A 19,964-nucleotide genomic window follows, 5' to 3' on the forward strand; every position below is an offset into this window, starting at 1 on the left:
CAGTGTGGTGTTACAAATTTTGTTCCCATGTTGGAGTAACATTCTAAACCAATGGTTACTTTCATACATTCTCTATTTTAAAACCCGATGATCCTTAAAGAAATAATTCTTAAAGATCATAAATCAGAAATGTGTTAGAAAAATTCTATTTGAAGCTGCATGTAGATCTGTGCCCATTTATGCCCACAACACACATACTAAATGGAAACATTTTCCAGCTAGCCATTTCATCCAAAAGCTCAAAGTCTAGAAATAATTTTAAAAATGCAACAAGCTATTAACTAAGAATTGTCTTTTGAATTAGGGCTGGCATTTTCAATCTGGGCAGATTTCCATTGTCAGCCTATTTCAACAGCGATTTCACTGAAGTATATTCAAAAGTAGATTTCTTATACAAGACTCTCTGAAAGCTGTTGCCTTTCTCCCTTTTCTCTCTCCCTCCCCTTTGCACAGAGGCATCATTCCCCATTGAACCACTACAGCTGTTCCCATTTGAATCTCCCTTTCTGTGCGGTTGTGGATGGTTGGAGGGTGGAGGGGGGATGTTGCATGTCAAGGAATAATGAGCACAGACACATCAACAGACAACAACAAAGCAGACTGTGACTGGCCGGTGGGAGTTAAAGGCCTTCAGTCATTGGCAGCTTAAGCCAAACATTCCCAAATCTATGAAGCAGGGCCCATTGTTGGTCAGTTGTTATTTGCAATGAAGCACAGATCTGATCATGTTTAAAGTGGCGGCACGCAGGGCAGGAGTGCTTGAGCCCAAGCAAAGGATGGAAGAAAATAAGCCTTTGTTGTTTTGAAAACCTGTCTGAGACTTTTATTTCTGTATGTTCTGTGCGACACATAAGTCAATATAGATGTTTCCGTCTGCAAACTTCCATCAAAGGCTGGGGGTCCCGGCAGTCTAGATTAAATGCTTGCACAGGCAGAAACCTCTGGGGACAAAGACCCACTTCCACTGAATTGTTCTGTGCTTTTTATTTGTTATGTTTTGAACCCCCAAAAGCAAATGATCAGAAATATAGAAATTAATTGGAGGCTTTAAAAAAACAACCTTCTACCTCCACATCTCCTATTTTCTCGTTAAGGAGTCACTTGTGAACAGATCACTGTGATTCATCTCTCTGGCATGCTATGTGTTAATGCTTTTATTCCACCAGAGTTGCTGTGCATTTAGAGACACCTCCCTAGGTTGATTGTAGCTTTTTCATGTGTGTGTGTAGTTTGATTCAATGTCAGTCTGCACTGCATGCTTGCACACTTCCACAGTGGCATGTGCAGACATATGCACTGTTGGTACAGTTGCCCATGCAGGTGTTTTTACCTCCTGACATTTCACAGCCTACATTCCCAGAGGGACATGTATCCAGGGAACTGTGGGAAGGGCTATGTGTGGTGTGTGCTGCAGCTGCTGCCTGGCTTCTTCCCTGGAAGAAGGGGGACCGTTTCCAACTGGCTATGATTTGGGCCAGGGTTAGGCAACCAGTTCTGGCCCATGGCTCTGTTGTGTAGAGTATAGACTTAGGAGAACTGGTGGCCCTTGGGTGCAGGAGCTGGGAATGGAAGAAGGGGGAGTGCTGGGGGAGTGGAGAGTCGGTGCGTGTGCACTTGGGCCAGTGACCTCTGAGGGACTAGATTTCCAGGGCACAGTGGCCTGGCCGAGTTGGAAGAAGCGGCTGCTCAGCTGCAGAAGCCCTCTGATCCAGCAGGATGCAAGGCTGCCCTGCCTTCTGCTCTCACCCTGGGGAGATGAGTGGTACCCTGAATGCAGCTCTGGGCACCCTCCCAGGGACAGCATGGCCAGCACTGTGTGGAAGCAATGCCCAGGAGGCTGCCTTCGACTTATTGTTGAAACTGTTTATTTACAGTTAGGCGTATGTATGTATGTATGTATGTATGTATGTATTGGTGGGAACTCCGCAGGGAAGCTTTGACACCATCTTCCAGGACGGTGACCTGGTATTTGGGGTGTCCTCAGTAGAACCACACGACTAACAGCTTATGCTTTTCCTCCAAACTTGGCTGGCTTAGGGAGACCAGGTGAACAGAGTCAGAGGTGAATGTTTGAGTAAGAAACATTCAGGTTACTGAGTAAAAAAATTCTTTTTTACTACAAGAAATTTCCAGAATATTTTCCCTCCAAAGCTGTACCTCCTGACTCTTACGTGGTGACCCACTGACTTTTCTTGATATGGCTCACATACTCATCTCCTGCTTTAAAAAAAAAAAAAATCATAACCAGTTTCCTGAGATACAGTATTTGTTAAGATTCAGCATTTTTTTTTTTTTTTTTTTTTGGTGAATTTTTGTCCTCTTAGGGTGGTGTCTATATTCTTCTGCTTCTTGGTTTTCCCTAGGCCTTCACATTACCAAACACAAATTCTTCGTTTGTTTCTCCAGAATAAACCTCACCTGTTTTGTTTTTTTTTTCATCACTTCTGCTCAGTTTTAAAGTTCAGAGTGCAAGTATTTAAAGTTAGTCTTGCTTAAATTTGATGGTGTTGATGGTGACTATCTATGGAAGGCATTAACATGATGTTTTAGAAATGACAATCATAATGGACTTAAACAAATGAATAGGGGCCACCCCACCCCCATTTTCCTTTTGTATGAGGATGCCTGTGTCTGATTCTTTAAAATTAAAAGAAAGACAGGGAATCGATTGCCAAGTGTTGCTTCTTTTGAAGTAGTTTTATTTTGTGTAGTGTTAGTAATCGCAGATCCCGGAGGTACAAATAAAGAATAAATGGAAGAGAGAAAGAGAAAAGTGGAAATTGGTGGTTACCAGAAAGTAATTCCTAAGGTCTTAGAACCCCAGGATCTGAGCAGACTGCAGTGGTCAAAATATTTACCTCACCAAAAAAAAAGGCAAATCTAGCGTAAGAAATGAATACCAGAGAGGGTTTTGAAGTTTTAGAAACATTAAAAAAAAACTCTGCTTGCCATTGTTACATAAGTATTTGAGACAAGTTGATAACTGAAAAAATCTGTTTATAGAATGTATATTTCATAATGTAGCAAAAATGGTCCATATACCTATGGTAGCATCAGTGATATTTTTATGTAGTAAATTATTAACATATGGCTAATTGGATAATGCTTCCAGAAGGAAAATACATTTTTATCAGAGGAAAACAAAAATATACATCCCTCTTCAGTAGCTAATTCCCCCCCCCCCCCCCGGCTTCCCCTACCCCCCAGTGTCTTATGTCCATTGGTTATGCTCATATGCATGCATACAAGTCCTTCGGTTGATCTCTTTCAGTAGCTAATTTTTATAAAGCCTGCCTAGTGAATCAGAACAACCAAACACTTGCATCTAATTTTTGGAAGGCCCAAGTACTATTGTTCAAAATGCACTTTTACTGAGTTTGAAAAGTTTCTTTTATATTTAAAATAAGTTGGGATCAAATATGCTCAATTTTTATAGCATTTATCTGTTTGCAAAGCATACATTAACTAGTAATTGGCTGCTAATTTTATAGACATGGTAGCCAGGGTAGTAAATCAATGACCTACTAAGTATTTTTGACAAGCAATTTACATATCTGATGACCTCACATTTTTTTTTTCAGAGTCCAATGCTATGTAATTGTTCCGTTGTGTGTTTGCATAAATGAGTCACAACATGGTAAGAAAAAGGTTAGAGTTATTAAAATAATAACCAGACTAAAATAGACATTTGAATTTATTCAGATTGTTCATAATGCTTTCAAAGGATATAGCAAAGCTTTTGGGGAGTAACTGCACATGCTTTATTATCTATGGACTAAATTGAGTTTCTGAAGTTGCTTTAAATTTTAAAAGCACCTTTGCTTAATATAAAAAGCCCTCTAATTTTAACTGACAGATCAATTCTGAAACTTTATTTTGAAATGAAAATGGGAATGAATTTGTGTCTCTTGAATTAAAAGAAGTGAAAAAAAAATAAACCAGACATTCTAAAAAAAAAAAGGAAAAAAGAAATCTGATTTTTAGTACTAATGAAATAGTGGGTGACAAAATAGTTGTCTTTTTGATTTTGATCACAAAAAATAAACTGGTAGTGACAGGATCTGATGGAGAGATTTGACATCCTGGCGAATCACTGTCATTGATTCAATTATTCTAATTCTGAATAAAAGCTGTATACAGTGTGTGTTTATGCTACAGTGGGTTTTTTTTTTAAGTGACTGACATTCATCAGATTGGTTAGACAGTTTAAAAACCTAGTCTTTGTTTTCTACAATGTTGTCAAGAACAAATAAAGTGTAATTTGTGGATATTAAAAGCAAACTACTTAAAATGCTAGTTATAAAACTGCTTCAAAATACTCTAACATATTTGAAAATGTATTTTGGAAATTTAGGTTGTAACAGCTTTAAATAGCTTTAAAAAATTGAAACTTTTTACTTACATATGCAAATTACTTAACAATTTTTTTGGTCTACTATTTATCAAAAGCTGTGAGAGTGTAGAATTATGATTCAAAATCCTAGTGTTTCATATGAAAACTGGTTCAGTATGCTATAAACCCCAAATACATGTCTATATGGTTATAAATGTAAGTGCTCAATGTTCATAATTAACAAAGAGTTTACCTAATGCAGGCTGAGTTAGCTCGTTTTCTGCTTTGTCTCAGCTCTATGTTCTGTAAAAATCCCTCACCAAGCTTCCATACATGTTTTCCCCAGTTTTCTAGCATGAATGTAGCTGTCAGTTTGAATTTCAATCCCAAATTATGTGTGTTGACATAATTTCGTAGTGCTGACTTCAATTGTTTAAGATTACTAAATAGAAGACCATCAACTTCTTTCTCTATGCTTTCTAGCACTCAAGTCCTTTATATTCATTAACTACTACAGCAGACTAATTACCTTTAATGGAGCTTAATCCCAAAATATTATTTTGTCTTCATCAATTTAATCATAGGATGCATAAATGCAAATTCATTTTATTATTGGTCTTCATATATTAGCAAACACATTTTTCAATGTTTTATAAAGCTTAGCATTTTTGGTGGCAAGTGACTTTTTAAGAAAGAGAAAATATGTTTTTCATACACAATTTTGAATTTCAGAATGCTTTATACGCTACCCCCTCTGTGACTCGCACTTTACCGTGAGCTAAGTGCCTTAATAAATATACAGCCATGACCACTGTGTGGCATCTTGAACTTTTGACATTTTATTTAAAAATAAAAGTGCCTATTTTCCTTAGAGGTAGCATAAAACACATTTTTAAAATGAAAGTATTTCTTCTGTATTATTTCTGTACAAAAATTTGGTTTAAAAAAATGAAGACTGGGGGCATCATTTTGCAATCCTGTGTTTTTCAAGAATTGGAGGGTCAGATCGTTAAGAAAAATATTTACATAAGCTCTTAGCACTCATAATTAGAGTGTCATAATTCTGCGTGCAACAACTAGGGAGGCATCTAGAAGTCCAGGTGCTTCTTGCCTCCGGCCATCGTGCCACAGCCTGGGCCCAGCAGCTTAGTGGAGTCTGCCAGATCCGGTTTGCTTGAGCGGCTCACTGTGTCTGACAAGTCTGGAGGCAAATGCAGTCGCTACGGCAGAAGATGGGTTGGGAGAAGGAAAGAAAGAAGAAAAAAAATTAATTTTGCTTTCACGAGCACATTTCAGGATACAATATTATGCTCTGTTGATCAGCATTTAGCCTTGCATATAAAATTCCTATTAAAACAGTTCTTCAGACTGAAGCCCAATATAACCATTCTGCCCCTCCTAGATTTCACAAATTACAGCCATCACCATCGGGACCAGGAATCTCAGTGGAACATTTCCAGAATCCAAACCTAAATGTATGAAGATTTTCTTATTTAGGTAGCAATAAAAACATGTAGATGCATAAATAAAAGCATAATTGAAAAAAAAATCACATAATGATGGCAGGCTTGTTTTTCGGCTTTGTTTTGGTTTTGCCAGAGCTCCGAAATGTTATCTTTCAATCGAATATAGCAGGGGTCCTCAAACTACGGCCCGCGGGCCACATGCAAATACAAATATTGTATTTGTTCCCGTTTTGTTTTTTTTTTACTTCAAAATAAGATATGTGCAGTGTGCATAGGAATTTGTTCATAGTTTTTTTTTAAACTATAGTCCGGCCCTCCAACGGTCTGAGGGAAAAAGTTTGAGGACCCCTGGAATATAGCTTTTCAGCAATTAAGGATTCCCACAAACACCTGCTTCCCTTGGTCTAGTAAGTTGATCTGAAGATGATTCTATTTCAAGGCTGTACTTTCTCTAGGAACTTACGATTTCTACAGAAATAAATACTGACATAATAATGAAGAAAATGATACCAATCTAAGGGCTAGTATTTTTCATGTGCTCAGATGGGTTAGCTGTAACATCTGGCACAGGTCTTGGAAAGTTTGTTTCTATGCATGACATTGGGTCATGCTTTCAAAAGTATAGTGCAGCTTTGACCACCTCCCCGTGCTAATTGTTTATCTTGAGATACAGGTTGATTTAAGCAGGTACAGGTTGCTTTAAGCAGTAACCGTCCCTAGTTACATAGCAATTACTATAATTGAGGAGATATATTCATATTTCAAAAGAACTTTTAAGTTTTCAAAAGGATCTCTACCAAATTCATAAACATCCAACCTCAAAGGAACATATCTGTTGTGTGTGGAAGGCTAAAGGTAAGTAAGGCAGGATGGGGCCATCCACTGGTGACTAACCGAGGCCTCATAGAGGTGAACTGACTTGGAGACAACCTATCTGAGACACTTCATTTGGAAAACTCCGATATGGCAAAAAAATTGAAGATGGAAAAGGGTAGAAACATTTTTTCTTGGGTCAAAATATTGTGATTCACAAGCATATGTTTTGGCTAGTTTCTTCCGATAAAAGGCTTGTTTATGTAAACACAATCTATGTGCAGAGGCTCAAAATATTTTAACAGATTGAAAATAATTTATGAAAATATTCTTCCCTGATTTCAGTTTGCCTACATGTACGCATTTTTCAGTGCATACACATCTAGGATGAAAGACACTAGTGTACAGATATATGATCAACAAAGATGTCATAAAGGTCAAGAAAAGCTGGAATATCCAGATAGGAATATTCATATAGTTTTATTCATTTGTATCCTTAGCGTCCAGCCTGTTGCATATTAAGTAATTAAATGCCTACTTCTCGACTGATAAGAAAGCTCTAATGAAGACATATTTCTTTCTTTCTTTAAATAATCCTTTCATTTTTTTTTTAATATTTTATTGTTTTTTTACAGAGAGGAAAGGAAGGGAGAGGGATAGAGAGTTAGAAACATCGATCAGCTGCCTCCTGCACACTCCCTCGTGGGGATGTGCTCACAACCAAGGTACATGCCCTTGGCCGGAATCGAACCTGGGACCTTTCAGTCCGCAGGCCGACGCTCCATCCACTGAGCCAAACCGGTTAGGGCAATCCTTTCATTTCTTGATGCCCTAGTTTGTTCCACAAAGGATTTCAGGCAGAAATGAAAGCATGAAAGGCCCAGGAACCTAAAGGACGCGCATGACTGAAGTCTGAGGCTATGGATGTCTCTGTAGTATTAACTCTATCACTGTTCATGTGAGGAAGCAGGAGGGAAAGACATTTAATTATACGTCTGACTTTTAATGTTTCTTTAAGAACTTGTAATTATTGCTAATGAACAAAGGAAAAATGACTAGGATGCATGCATGATCTGAAGGTTAACTGTAACTCACAAAGCTTATCTAATAGGTTACAAAGCAAACCTACTAGTCCAAATTCTCTTATACTGTACTAGAGGCCTGGTGCATGAAATTCGTGCTCAGGTACGGTCCCTAGGCCTGGCCTGCAATCAGGGCCATCTTCCCCAGCTGCCTGCAGCTGGCCCCATCCCCCCAAATTCCCTTATACTGTATATCCTAAATATTGAAATATAAACATAGGGTATAAGAAGAACCCCAACAAAACTAAAATGTGTGTGCACACTTTTGGTTGGGACCTCACAGAGATGAAGCCAGAGGGTGATTAGGCTGTTTAGGAAATCAATGGGAGCCAACAAATATTTAGAAGTGACTCAAAGCAAGGCATTCTGAGAGGATATGTGAACAGGACAACTTCCACACTGGGCCTTTGCTTACCATCCAGTGACACCAACAGGACAAGCACACAGGTAACCTTCACAGTGAGCCCTTCAGGTGGTGTCTATAGGCAAGACAGAGACGAGGCAGAAATCATGGTGGGGGGAGGGGAGCAAGAAAAAGCTGCAGGAGAGGGCTAGATGTTAAGTAATGAATTATTGCATTCTGATGCACAGAGTAGAGCTGATATATCTTTAAGATCCATTTAGATGAACAGCTCTGATCATCTAAATGAGGAAACTGGTGTAGTTTATTCAGAACCAGCATAATACAATGTATTTCAGGAGCTTACTATTTGCTGAAAATTTTCTCTGCCTCCGCTTCTCTAGGCTACGAGTGTGAGCCGTTTGGCTGGAAGCCCTTCATAGCAAAGGCAGCTAAATGTGATGCGTGACATGCTTGGAAATCTTTCAGGTTGCTTGGCTTTGAAGTAAAAAATCCATTGGTGTGTAACTTCTAAGCACAACAGTTTGGGGAGATGTGATTAAATGTTTCTAACCAAATGGTACATTGCAAAGCCTAGATGCATACTTCTGTCCTTTGAAAAAGCCCAAGGGTGGCTCTTGGAAATATGCGAACCTGTGTGTGATTTTGCCGGCTTTTGTGGATTATGACTTGAGCGAGTGAGCTCTGCAGTCTAAATTCTCAAGCAGTGGGTTTGTTTCCTTCTTTCCGGGCCTCCCCCTGTGCACCACGTCAGTGCAATGTGAAGCAGTGAGGAAGAAGGAGAGACCAGGTTCTGGGCTTGCCAGGCGTGTCAGGGACTTCTCCTCGGAGGCTTCCAAAGCACTCACACACCTGACGTGGAAATGCTTTGATGCTGCAGCACCAGATCTGTCTCCTTAACAAACGTGCTGTGGGGCAGCTACTCTGCATAGCACGGTGACGTCCTTTAACTCAGCTGCAAGGCTGTGGGGGCATGTGAACTTCTTTCTTCTAATATTTTTTAGTAACCGATTTTTAGAGAGAGAAAGGAGGTTGGGGTGGGAGAGAGAGAGAGGGAGAGACCAGGAATCACACCCGCCACCTCTTGGTGCAGAGGATGACGCTCCAACCAACTGAGCCACACCGGCCAGGGTGGTATCTGAGCTTTTAGACTTTGGGGTTTCAGTGTGCAATGGTTTAAATCAGTGGTTCTCAACCTTCCTAATGCCACGACCCTTTAATACAGTTCCTCATGTTGTGGTGACCCCCAACCATAAAATTATTTTCGTTGCTACTTCATAACTGTAATTTTGCTACTGTTATGAATCATAATGTGAATATCTGATATGCAGGATGTATTTTCATTGTTACAAATTGAACATAATTAAAGCATAGTGATTAATCACAAAAACAATATGTAATTATATATGTGTTTTCCGATGGTCTTAGGTGACCCCTGTGAAAGGGTCATTTGACCCCCAAAGGGGTCGCGACCCACAGGTTGAGAACCGCTGGTTTAAATAAAAATCCTATACAATAAAGAGCTAATATGCAAATGGTCATCATGCCCTCACAATGTAACAGCTCAGACACTCAACATTGGGGAGAAAGGAATGGGGACCAGCCAGGCACAAATGAGCTCACAAGAGAGGAATGGGGATGAGCCAGGCTGCGGCTCGGGAGAGGGACAAGCCGCATATCTCGTGGTCCTGGGTGCCTGTGGCTGCGGCCTGGGTGAAGCCGCCCACCCATGGTCCCCTGCAGCTGCGGCTGCCTGGGCGAAGCCAGCCCGGATCCTGGGTGCCTCCGGCCAGCCAGAGGGAGGGAAGACTGGGTCCCGGGTGCCTGCGACCGGCTGGAGGATGGAATCCTGGGTCCCAGGTGTGGGGTGAGGCAGAGGCGGTTAGGGGCAATCAGGCCAGCAGGGGAGCAGTTAGGGGCAATCAGGCAGGCAGGCAAAGGTGGTTAGGGGTGATCAGGCAGGCAGGCAGGCGAGCGGTTAGGAGCCAGTGGTCCCGGATTGCAAGAGGCAGTCAGACATCCCCTGAGGGGTCCTGGATTGGAGAGGGTGCAGGCCAGGCTGAGCCCTCCTCGCACCCCCCCCCCCCCACCCCCGGTTCACGAATTTCATGCACTGGGCCTCTAGTCAGACTATAAAATGGTAAATACTATTTTCAACCTTGTAAATGAAATCAAGGTATTAATCTTTCTCATATCTTACATCTTAAGTGGAAATTTTCCCACCAGATCTCCTTTCCCCTGGTTCTGGAAGGAAGGGACTATGCTGCTGATGCAGGAGATGCATACCTGGCTGGCCGCCTATTTTTCCATCAATGCCTTGTCTACAATGATGGCTTTTATGTAGGCGAAGGGATTTGGGAAGGTGTGGCAACTCCCAATTTCCCACAGAGGCCTGGGCCATTTGCAGCAGCACCTCTGGACTAATGGGTCCCCTTTCTCTTGTGATACAGGGAGGCAGGCAAAATACTCTGGCATATTTGGGGGGCTCTTGCCAAAGGGCACCCTTAGGCCCATAGGGACCCTGGGCCATAATAAAGAAGGAACAGTGGAAATGCTTTGCTCTGTGGCTCCGGGAGATTCCAAGCCCAGCCAGACTTGGAGATTCTTCCCCTCTGCATGCCTCTCTCTCTGTGGGCTAAGACACTGTCTGTATTTTGTTCCTTCTTGAGTTAGCAACAAACCAGATCCTATAGATACACAGGATTGGGTTTCCTGGCTCCACAGTTCCCTTCCTAATTCCTTTCCCCACCTGCCAGACCTGTGCTCAGCAACTCACATTCCCAGGCAGACAGGGCAAGATAATGAATCCAGAGTACACCTGGATTTGAGACAAATTGCAGGTTAATACCCATTAAAGTAAGTTTAATCAGTTTATAATTTTTTTGTATTTGGACAACACCAAACCATCAGTTACGGTTTGTTTTCTGAAAACAATTGATGTAGTACATTTTTACCCTTACCAAATAGAGATTTGTTCTAATTCTTTTAAAACTTGACATTTCCTGAAAAAGTCACACTCTGTGTATTTTTCACAAAAACTGAAATAGGTGTTAATATCTCCAAATACTTCCTAACAGTTTTTTTTTCTTTAAGACACAGCCAATTTAATCTAAAACTTGTAAAGAGCTTAGAACACGTGGGCTCTACACCAGCCCCTTCCCAGAGACAGCCAGCGACAGTTTGCTACCTCCCTGGCACTCGCTCACCGTGTGACCTCAGATAAGCTGCCTCAGCATCCTCCTCTATCACCAGGGAATCATTCTCCCTCCACAAGACTGTTTCCAGGATCAAGTGAGATGCATGTGTTCTATGAACTATCAAGTACTACACTCATTTATTTATATCTATTCTTGTTAAAAAAAAAAGGGGATTTGAGGCGACTCATAAAAATATGGTACAAAAGATAAAAACCAGTGAGTTTATCAGGGCAAGAAGTGAGTCTACAAATATAATAAACCAACATAATTATAAGCAATAGCAAGAGAATGTCGGACTTAGCCAGCAGGGCTCAGTCACTAAGCCGAGCCCGGGCATTAAGTATGTATTGCCCTCTACTGAGGCTCTGCAAAGAAGTATAAAAGGGAACTGCAATAATGCTCTTTGCTTCTGGAAAGATTTAAAAAGTCTAAACAGTAGTGAAATGGAGCCTGCAGGATGCCCGGCTTCTGGGCCAGGGAAGTACGCATGGCTGTATGAAGGAGGCAATTTGGGGTCCATTCAATTTAAAAATCTATCTTTTGCACGTCTCCATTGCTGAAAAAACAATAAAATAACTGTTAGAAGAAGCAGCAGCTTCTTCATTCAAGTTTTAAGAGAATTCCCCCTTCTTTACATAATGAAGAGGAAACAAATTAACAAAAGGCATGGCATTCTATTCCATACCAGGTTACTTCAAGAGCTGTCCCTCACCTGGAGGATTTTTGTGGCCAGGCTCTGTGTTATGAGGTCCTGCTCTGAAGGGCAGGGAATGAATCAGAGTATAGGCAAGTAGTCATATAGAGGCACTCCCACCCCCTTCACAAACAGCTTAAAAAAGGTAGAAGTGAATTTCTCTCCCAATTTATAGTCCAGAGGTTAGGTAATTTTCAGCTGGAAGGACTGGTCTGCTATCCTCAACAAGGGGGTTCCACTTGCCTCCAGGCTGATGTTTCTGTTCTCTCTCAGTTGGTGGGAAGAAGAAGGGATCAAGAAGACAAGACCTGGAAGTTGGACACAACACTTCCACTCATGTCCAGAACTTACACATGGCTGCAAGGGAGGCTGGGAAATGTTTTAAAACATGTAAAAATGTTTAACAAATCCACTACTATGAAGAAGGAATAAATGGTTCCGGGAGACAGCTTCTCAATAGTTTTGAGAGGGGCCATAGCAAAAGAATCATCTTCTAGAAGTATTCAATGCTCATGTATGAGTTACAGCTGGCTGCCTGGGGCTCTATTCTTAGTTTCTGACCAAGGACATGCACAATGATGCCTCCATAGCCCAAAGGGCAGGGCTAACATAGTGCTCAGAGTCTCTCTAGCTCAGCGGTTCTTAACCTGTGGGTCGCGACCCCTTTGGCAGTTGAACGATCCTTTCACAGGGGTCGCCTAAGACCATCCTGCATATCAGATATTTACATTACCATTCATAACAGTAGCAACATTACAGTTATGAAGTAGCAATGAAAATAATTTTATGGTTGGGTCACAACACGAGGAACTGTATTTAAAGGGCCAGAAGGTTGAGAACCACTGCTCTAGCTCTTTACATAAAAAGAAAGGTTTCCCTTTCCTTTGTGGAAAGACTGATTTCCTTCCAGTGGCACTTAGGGAGGAGGATAGGGGGAGGAGGCATATGAAACAGACTTGCTATATTCATCATCACCATCACAGTATTGTTGTTATTTCTTCACAAGATTTTAGAACGTTGTTTCGATTTATATAAAAAAGCAATGTTATGTGCTATTATGTAATTATATTCTACATGATTAAATTTCTATTATTCCATAATCACTACATTATTACAATGTAATATTAGGTTGCAATTATTCTACATCGGGTTAACATTATGCAGTGTGGAAGATGCATCTGCCTACTTTGGGTGAATTTTGCGTTACTCTGCTGTAAGAATAGGTCGGGGGAAACCATGCCAGAGCAGTTCTTGCTCTTTTTGGTTTGGTGGGTGTACATTTTTAGTGGCCGAAGATTTCTGGAAAAAATTCTGCCAGACATGGTCAGGATTTAGGTTTTAGTTGGGTTTAAGATCCAATTCATTCGCAGGGTTCAAGATTAAAATTGTTTTTACCGAATGTCATAATCAGGCTATATCCTTTGATGTGAGAAAAAATCATTTGGGTCTTTCTGGTTGATCTGAAAATTAGACAAAATTTCAGCGCTGGAACACTACATGTTGGCTGCCCGTGTTAAAATGCTCAGGTGTGCAATTATTTTGACCGTCAATTATAACTGACAGCATTGTCTTGTCTCCAAACTCACCTCTGAAAGCAGACTGTGAGGAACTCGCTTGTCTAAACAAAAGTGTGATTTGTGAAAAGGCACATGTCTGTGGCAGAGATTGCTAGCGTACTCCCAATGTCTATTCTTTTGCACTGAGTAAAAAATCTGCATATGTCTGGGGCACATGGCCTCCCAAAATAGAGGCCACACTTCCCAGTTTCCCTTGCCAATAGGTGAGGCTGAGTGACTAAGCTCTGGTCACTTCACCTTGAGCACAAGGGCTATGGTTAAGTGTGGGGTCAGATCCTTAAAGAGTGGGAGGTGCCATTTACTTCTCCTTTCCCTTAGTATCGCTATTCAACCTTGGCAAGAAGGCCCCTGCCCTGGCCCTGACCCACCCCTCTTCATGGGGTAAGGAATTACAGGCAAAGGGGTCGTGCCCATCTAGAGCCTGAACCCTTCTTTACAGGACATGCTCTGGGTGGTCAAACCTCAGAAATCCCTGTCCAAATGGCCACAAAGCCTGCACAGGTCTCTTCCCCAGGTTCAGCCTGCAAGGGTGGGCTGTGTTGTCTGTGTGCACATCTCGGGCCCCTGGAGTAGCCGGGACTGCTGATGTGGGTGTGTGGATGGGATTTGGATGTGCAGGCTGGTGTGGGAAATATGTGCGCCAGCTCTGGGAAGGAGGCAGGCGGTGGGAAGAGGAAGGAGGTGGGCTGCAGGCCAATTCTTCCCACATCTCGATGTTCTGGAGTGGAACCCTAAACCTACATTTAAACTTAGCTTTCTAGGAAGGTAGATTTGTGAAGGAAGGAAGATAAAGCATATTTATGGCTTGTTGGTTTGATAACTTCAAAATATGCAGGCATATAAAAACTAAGGTCCTCACTTGCTGAAACATGGACTTGAGGGCAGGTGTTGAAACAGCCATCCTGGACCATCTGATGGAAGCTACAGGCTGAGGAGGACACAGCACAGTGACAAAAGTGGTCTAGGGTCCCTGACACTCTCTGGCCACCAAAAGAGCCCGGGGTCACTGACCTGGGTTATTACGTGAGAGATGCATGAACTCCTATGTTTTTTAAACTTTGTACTAGAAATCTGGGCCTATATCCTGTTTACACAGAACTTGTACCTGGAGAATGGAGCGCTCGAGTTCTGTGATCTAAAGATGTGCTGGCTTAGCGTTGGAAGGTGGGCTCTGAGGTCAGATACTGTGGCCCTTGTTATTTATGCCTATGAGAACCTGGAAGGCAAACCTTACCTCCTAATCAGTGGCTCTAGGCAAAATGTCGGAGAAATTCAGAATATCAGTGTGTTAGCTCCCTCTTGCCACTTTCGGCAAAGTTATTTATAGAAGAAAAATAAGTTAGGTTAGAGCTATAGAAATTGGAAGAAGAGACAGAAGAGCCCGCGGCCCTAAAGGGAGGTGCTCTGCCTGCAGCCCGCCATCTACATTGACGACAGGCTCAGCAATTGGGGGCTCAGACAGTGGGAAACCCAACTGCTTCTGCATCTGCACTCGGAGGCAGACTACTTTCCCAGGAGACGGCGGTGCCCCTCAGCCCTGGTGAATTCCCTGCAGAGAGGCTGGCCAGGAAATGGGAGCCAGGGCTGAGACAAAGGTCAGATTAAGGGTGTTGCCTTCCCTTTCATGTTGATTATTGATGGCTTCAGCTAGTTACTAATACTATGAAAGAGAGGACTATGGGTAGAACAGACAGGCCAGAAAATATGACTAAAGTCTTACAACGTAACAGTTGTGGTGGACAAGTGTCCTTTCCAACCTCCACGTGGTGTGCCTGCTGCAGGTCAGAGGCTAGCAGGGTGTGAACTAGGCTTATCTAATTAGATGCATCTGGTCTAGGTTTACAAGGTGGAACAGAAAAGCAGGAGTTGCCTTCCTGCTGCTTTCATGGATGCAATTGGCTATCTCTATCTCTATCTCTATCTCTATCTCTATCTCTATCTCTATCTCTATCTCTATCTATCTCTATCTCTATCTCTCTATATTTATCTGAAGGTATATAAAGATACGTATATAGATATATCCCTGGAAGTGGAGGGGAGACCAGTTTCAGTATTCAGTTATTTGCTTCATGGGGGTTAAGCAGCTTTGCAGTGTCAGTAGCAGGAACTTAGGAACCCCAAGTTGGTGGTGGTATCCTCCAGCCCTTTCAATTTTCCGGTATAAACTTTCCTTTCGCACAAAATAATTCGATGGGATCTGTTTCCTGCAGCTGAATCCTGGAATTATGTCTAGACAACTCCTGGGCTGTGATTACCTGCATGTGGAACTGAAGGGAAGCAAAGAGATGGGGAACCTCATAAAGTCCTGAGGGAATTGCATTGCCAAAGAAACCACACACCTGGTCAAAAGATGGCGGCCGGCAGCGAGGCACTGAAGCGAGCATGAGGCTTGCTTGCTGCGGACTCCAACGTTCCCCGCCTCACTTGCCGGCCTCTGAGCTACAACTCTAAGCAACTATGTACTATGTTGCAAATAAGACGATAAATAAAACTCCAGAAACCAGCTGGACTGAAAGGCAGGCGGACCGAAACTTTGTATCGATGTTTTCAGCAGTGAGGCCTCAGAGCTAAAGCTGGCCCAGAATAAAAAAAAAAGAAAACAAGGAGCGGTTGGAAGCTTCAGTCACTCGCTTCCAGAAAACAGCCCTCAGCCCCTCAGCCAGACTGGCCAGGCACCCCAGTGGGGACCCCCACCTTGATCCAGGACACCCTTCAGGGCAAACCAGCCGGCCCCCACCCATGCACCAGGCCTCTATTCTATATAGTAAAAGGGTAATATGCCTCCCGGCACTGGGATCAGAGGAGCAGTGAGGCTCCCGGCACCGGGATCAGCGTGACAGGGGGCAGCGCCCAAACCCCCTGATCGCCCTGCGGCTCTGTGTTTGACAGGGTGCAGCACACCAACCCCCTGATCGGCCCTGCTCTGTGTGTGACAGGGTGCAGCGCCCCAACCCCTCCCCCCTCCCCCATGGGCCCTGCTCTGTGTGTGACAGGGTAGAGCCATAACCTCTCCATCGGTCCTGCCCTGAGTGTGACAGGGTGCAGTGCCCCAACCCCCTGATCTGCCCTGCTCTGTGTGTGACAGAGGGCGGTGCCCCAACCCCCCTCCACGGGCCTTGCTCTGTGTGTGACAGAGTAGAGCCATAACCTCTCCATCGGCCCTGCCCTGAGTGTGACAGGGTGCGGCGCCCCAACCTCCTTATCTGCCCTGCTCTGTGTGTGACAGGGGGCGGTGCCCCAACTCCCCTATCGGCCCTACTCTGTGAGTGACAGCGGGGAGCTCCTCAACCCCCTGATTGGGCCTGCTCTGTGCGTGAGAGGGGGTGGCGCCGCAACCTCCCCATCGACCCTGCCTTGAGTGTGACAGGGGGCGGTGCCCCAACCCCCTAATCGGCCCTACCCTGACCGTGACTGAGGGTGGCATAGCAACCTCCCGATCCGCCCTGCTCTGTGCGTGACGGGGCGGTGCCCCAACTCCCCAGTCGGCCCTGCTCTGAGCCTGACCAGGGGCTGCACCTAGGGATTGGGCCTGCCCTCTGCCACCTGGGAGCAGGCCTAAGCCAGCAGGTCGTTATCTCCCGAGGGGTCCCAGACTGCGAGAGGGCACAGGCCGGGCTGGGGGACCCCCCTCCACCCGAGTGTACAAATTTTTGTGCACCGGGCCTCTAGTTTTCAATAACAGAAAACAACAACTGTTGCAAACATATATATTCTTTAAGGACAGAGTTTTCCAAAGGGTGGTGTACCCTGGCTGTTCTAGATCCTTCCTTCTGATTGAGAAGGAACATTCTATCTACTGAGTGACCTACATCTCCCCTCCCCCTCCTGTGGGGAGCGGTGGTTCTCTGTGTCATGCCTGCCCAACACGAAGGTTCCCGTTGGTGGGGTTGGGCTCTGTGTGAAATGCTCAGTGAGGAGAGACTTTGGCAGCACTGCTTTGTGAGAACCGCTTGCTGAGCTTAATCCTCTTAAAATGTGAGTCAGAATCTTTTGGACTACACAGTATTAAGAATACCACCATGTTTTGGTCCCAGTGTTCCCCAATTTTTAGACATTTAAGATGTGGGAGAGTCATGTTATTTTTTCTTCCTTACTTCAGATACAGACAGAGAACAAACTAGATTACGCTTGGAGAACTTCACTTAAAATGGTTATACTGTCTATACAAACTAAAGGCAGGGTCTTTTTCTTTTTTCTTTTGCATGTATTATTTTCGCTAAAGTTCCAACATGAGCAGGACTGAAAAAAGTCACAATAACAGTTGGAATAAGGTGATTCAAATTGTCATGGACACTTGGACGGTAGAGACACTGCGAAAGATCTTTCCCCAACCCCGGTGAGCTCCTTCTCTGGGATAAAGGAATGGGGTGGGTAAGTCACACATGGCCGTGACCATCCAGCCCTGTGATCCCCTGAGTGCGCACCATCATCTAAATTAGTCTCCTCATATCTCCCCAACTGACTTCCTTCTATTCCTCTTTCCTTAATGGTGTAGCAGGGCTTCCCACCCTGGCAACCTTTTCACTGGCCTGCAACTGCTGCTCACCCCAGGCTTTCTGTTGTGGACTACACAAGGCAGGCAGGAGCATATACACTCCAGAGCGTGTAGAGTTTGAAAGAAGTTTCAGCAGGCCAGGCTGAGCGGTGCCTGAGACCCAGGGCCTACTGCTGGATGGCGGGCAATGGGAGGAGACGGGCTCTTTCTGTGGACAGACTGTCATTCTGATAGGCTCGTCCAGCCTGCTTTGTCTAGGAAGCCCCTTTTCTACCTAAGACCAGGGAGGAAACCTTGTAGGAGCAATATTTTGGGCACTATCTCTCAGGTGGCTTATGAATAACAAGATATTTTAGGAACACTGTGTTTTTAGATCTGCATGTTGAGCTTGAAAAACACACATCCTTTTTTAGAAATAAATTCAAACTACTAACTACATGAGAATGTCTTCTTATCCCCTTTGGCTTTTAAAGCATAGGAAACTACTCTGGAGCTGACAAAAGGTAACGTCCTCCTTGTTTTTGTCTACTCGAATTCAAACTAATGTTTTCTCTTTACTATAATCTGAAGCCTTCTACTCAGGAAGTCAGCTATTAGCAGGCAGATGAATGTGTAAACTCTATGTCGATCCCTAAATCCTAGAGAACTGTAGAACTACAGCAGATTCACTATTCAACGTAGGCATTGGCAAAGGCCTGACTGATACATAGCTGATGGAATATATGAATTCTTAGATGTAAAGAAGCAGAAATCAGGGGATTCTGAATCAGATAATCCCTTAAGTTACCATATTAACAGCACTCCACTAAAGTTTCAAAATTGGCAGCTTTTGATGAACTTTCCTCTTAGAAATGTGGCAATCACATATTTTTGTATGTAAGCATAGTATAATACATATACATATATTTCCTTTAGGCTGGCCATGAATGAGTCCCAAAAGCAAAATGGCCAATGTGTTTGCTTGCATAATGCCCTACAGTGTATGCAGAATGTCACTGGAAATGGCAATGTAAACCATTCTGACAGCATTCAATCTCCCAGCTCCTCTTTAGTTACTCTGAGACCCCTCCACCCCCATTGAAGGGTCTGCTAGTTCCTGGGTATGAAGAAAGAATTTTTAATGGGGCCAAGTGTAGGTGTTTACAAGGGGGAATTGTTGTTTTTTCTTAGGAGCTGCCTTATGTTCAATAGTTGTATTTACTTTGTCAAGCTAGCCAGAATTAGAGATCCCCATTGCTAGGCAGCCTAGAGCGGCTGCGAAGTATTTCTGGGCATTCAGAACTGAAGCATGTGCTGCCCAAAGGCAGGTTTCATTACAGTGTGTTATTTAGTCCTTCGTCGCTCCCTCCCCCCACACCCCTGGAGAGCAGTGCATCTATAGCAGGAAATCTTGGTTACTCTATGCTGAGACATATTTACATGACTGAAACATGACAATTAGCACATTTGTAAAGCTTGAGGGAGAGGCACCAGTCTAATGGTTTTTTGAAGCGGGCTGATTTCCTGGGGCTTTTAATCTTATTTTATTTTGTTCTACATGCATGAACAAGTCCTTCTTTACTATAGGTATTTGACAAAGTCTACCTGATATGAATGTGAATGAAAAGAAAATTGTACAAAAATTAACTTTATATTTCATGTTTGCCAAACTGTTCATTTCTTTCACCAGTTCCATGTGTGCTGAGGGCTCTGCTGTCATTTTTGACATGTTGTGTTAGTTATATAAAGGGGAGTAGGTAGTATGTTTTTGGTTTGACAAAATAAAACGTGGCTTTCTCTATACTGATTGTATAAAAGCTTTCCATAATGAACAAAAAGTATCGATTACGGCAGTGATTTTCTTCACTCTTCATGGTCAGATAAAGGTACACTTCTAGGCGGTGTCTATTTCACTTGCTCAAAACTTAAATTAATACCCAGGTGGTATTAAGTAGCATTATTTCAAA

The 19,964-nt window shown here is 43.2% G+C and overlaps 1 protein-coding gene across 1 annotated transcript in view; it reads right to left on the reverse strand.

Annotated features, from left to right (window-relative positions):
- Window positions 1-3,681: 3,681 nt before the first annotated feature.
- Window positions 3,682-19,964, reverse strand: part of ELP4 (elongator acetyltransferase complex subunit 4) — a 171,859-nt gene continuing 155,576 nt past the window's right edge. The window contains exon 10 of the mRNA XM_070428114.1: window positions 3,682-5,553. Within this exon, the coding sequence (XP_070284215.1) occupies window positions 5,422-5,553 (132 nt within the window). The 3' untranslated portion in view covers window positions 3,682-5,421. The remainder of the gene's footprint in view (window positions 5,554-19,964) is intronic.

Source organism: Myotis yumanensis, unplaced genomic scaffold, assembly GCF_028538775.1.
Source record: "Myotis yumanensis isolate MYYU_CA2020_CCGP unplaced genomic scaffold, mMyoYum1.0.hap1 SCAF_10, whole genome shotgun sequence".
In the NCBI taxonomy this organism is placed as follows: Eukaryota; Metazoa; Chordata; class Mammalia; order Chiroptera; family Vespertilionidae; genus Myotis; species Myotis yumanensis.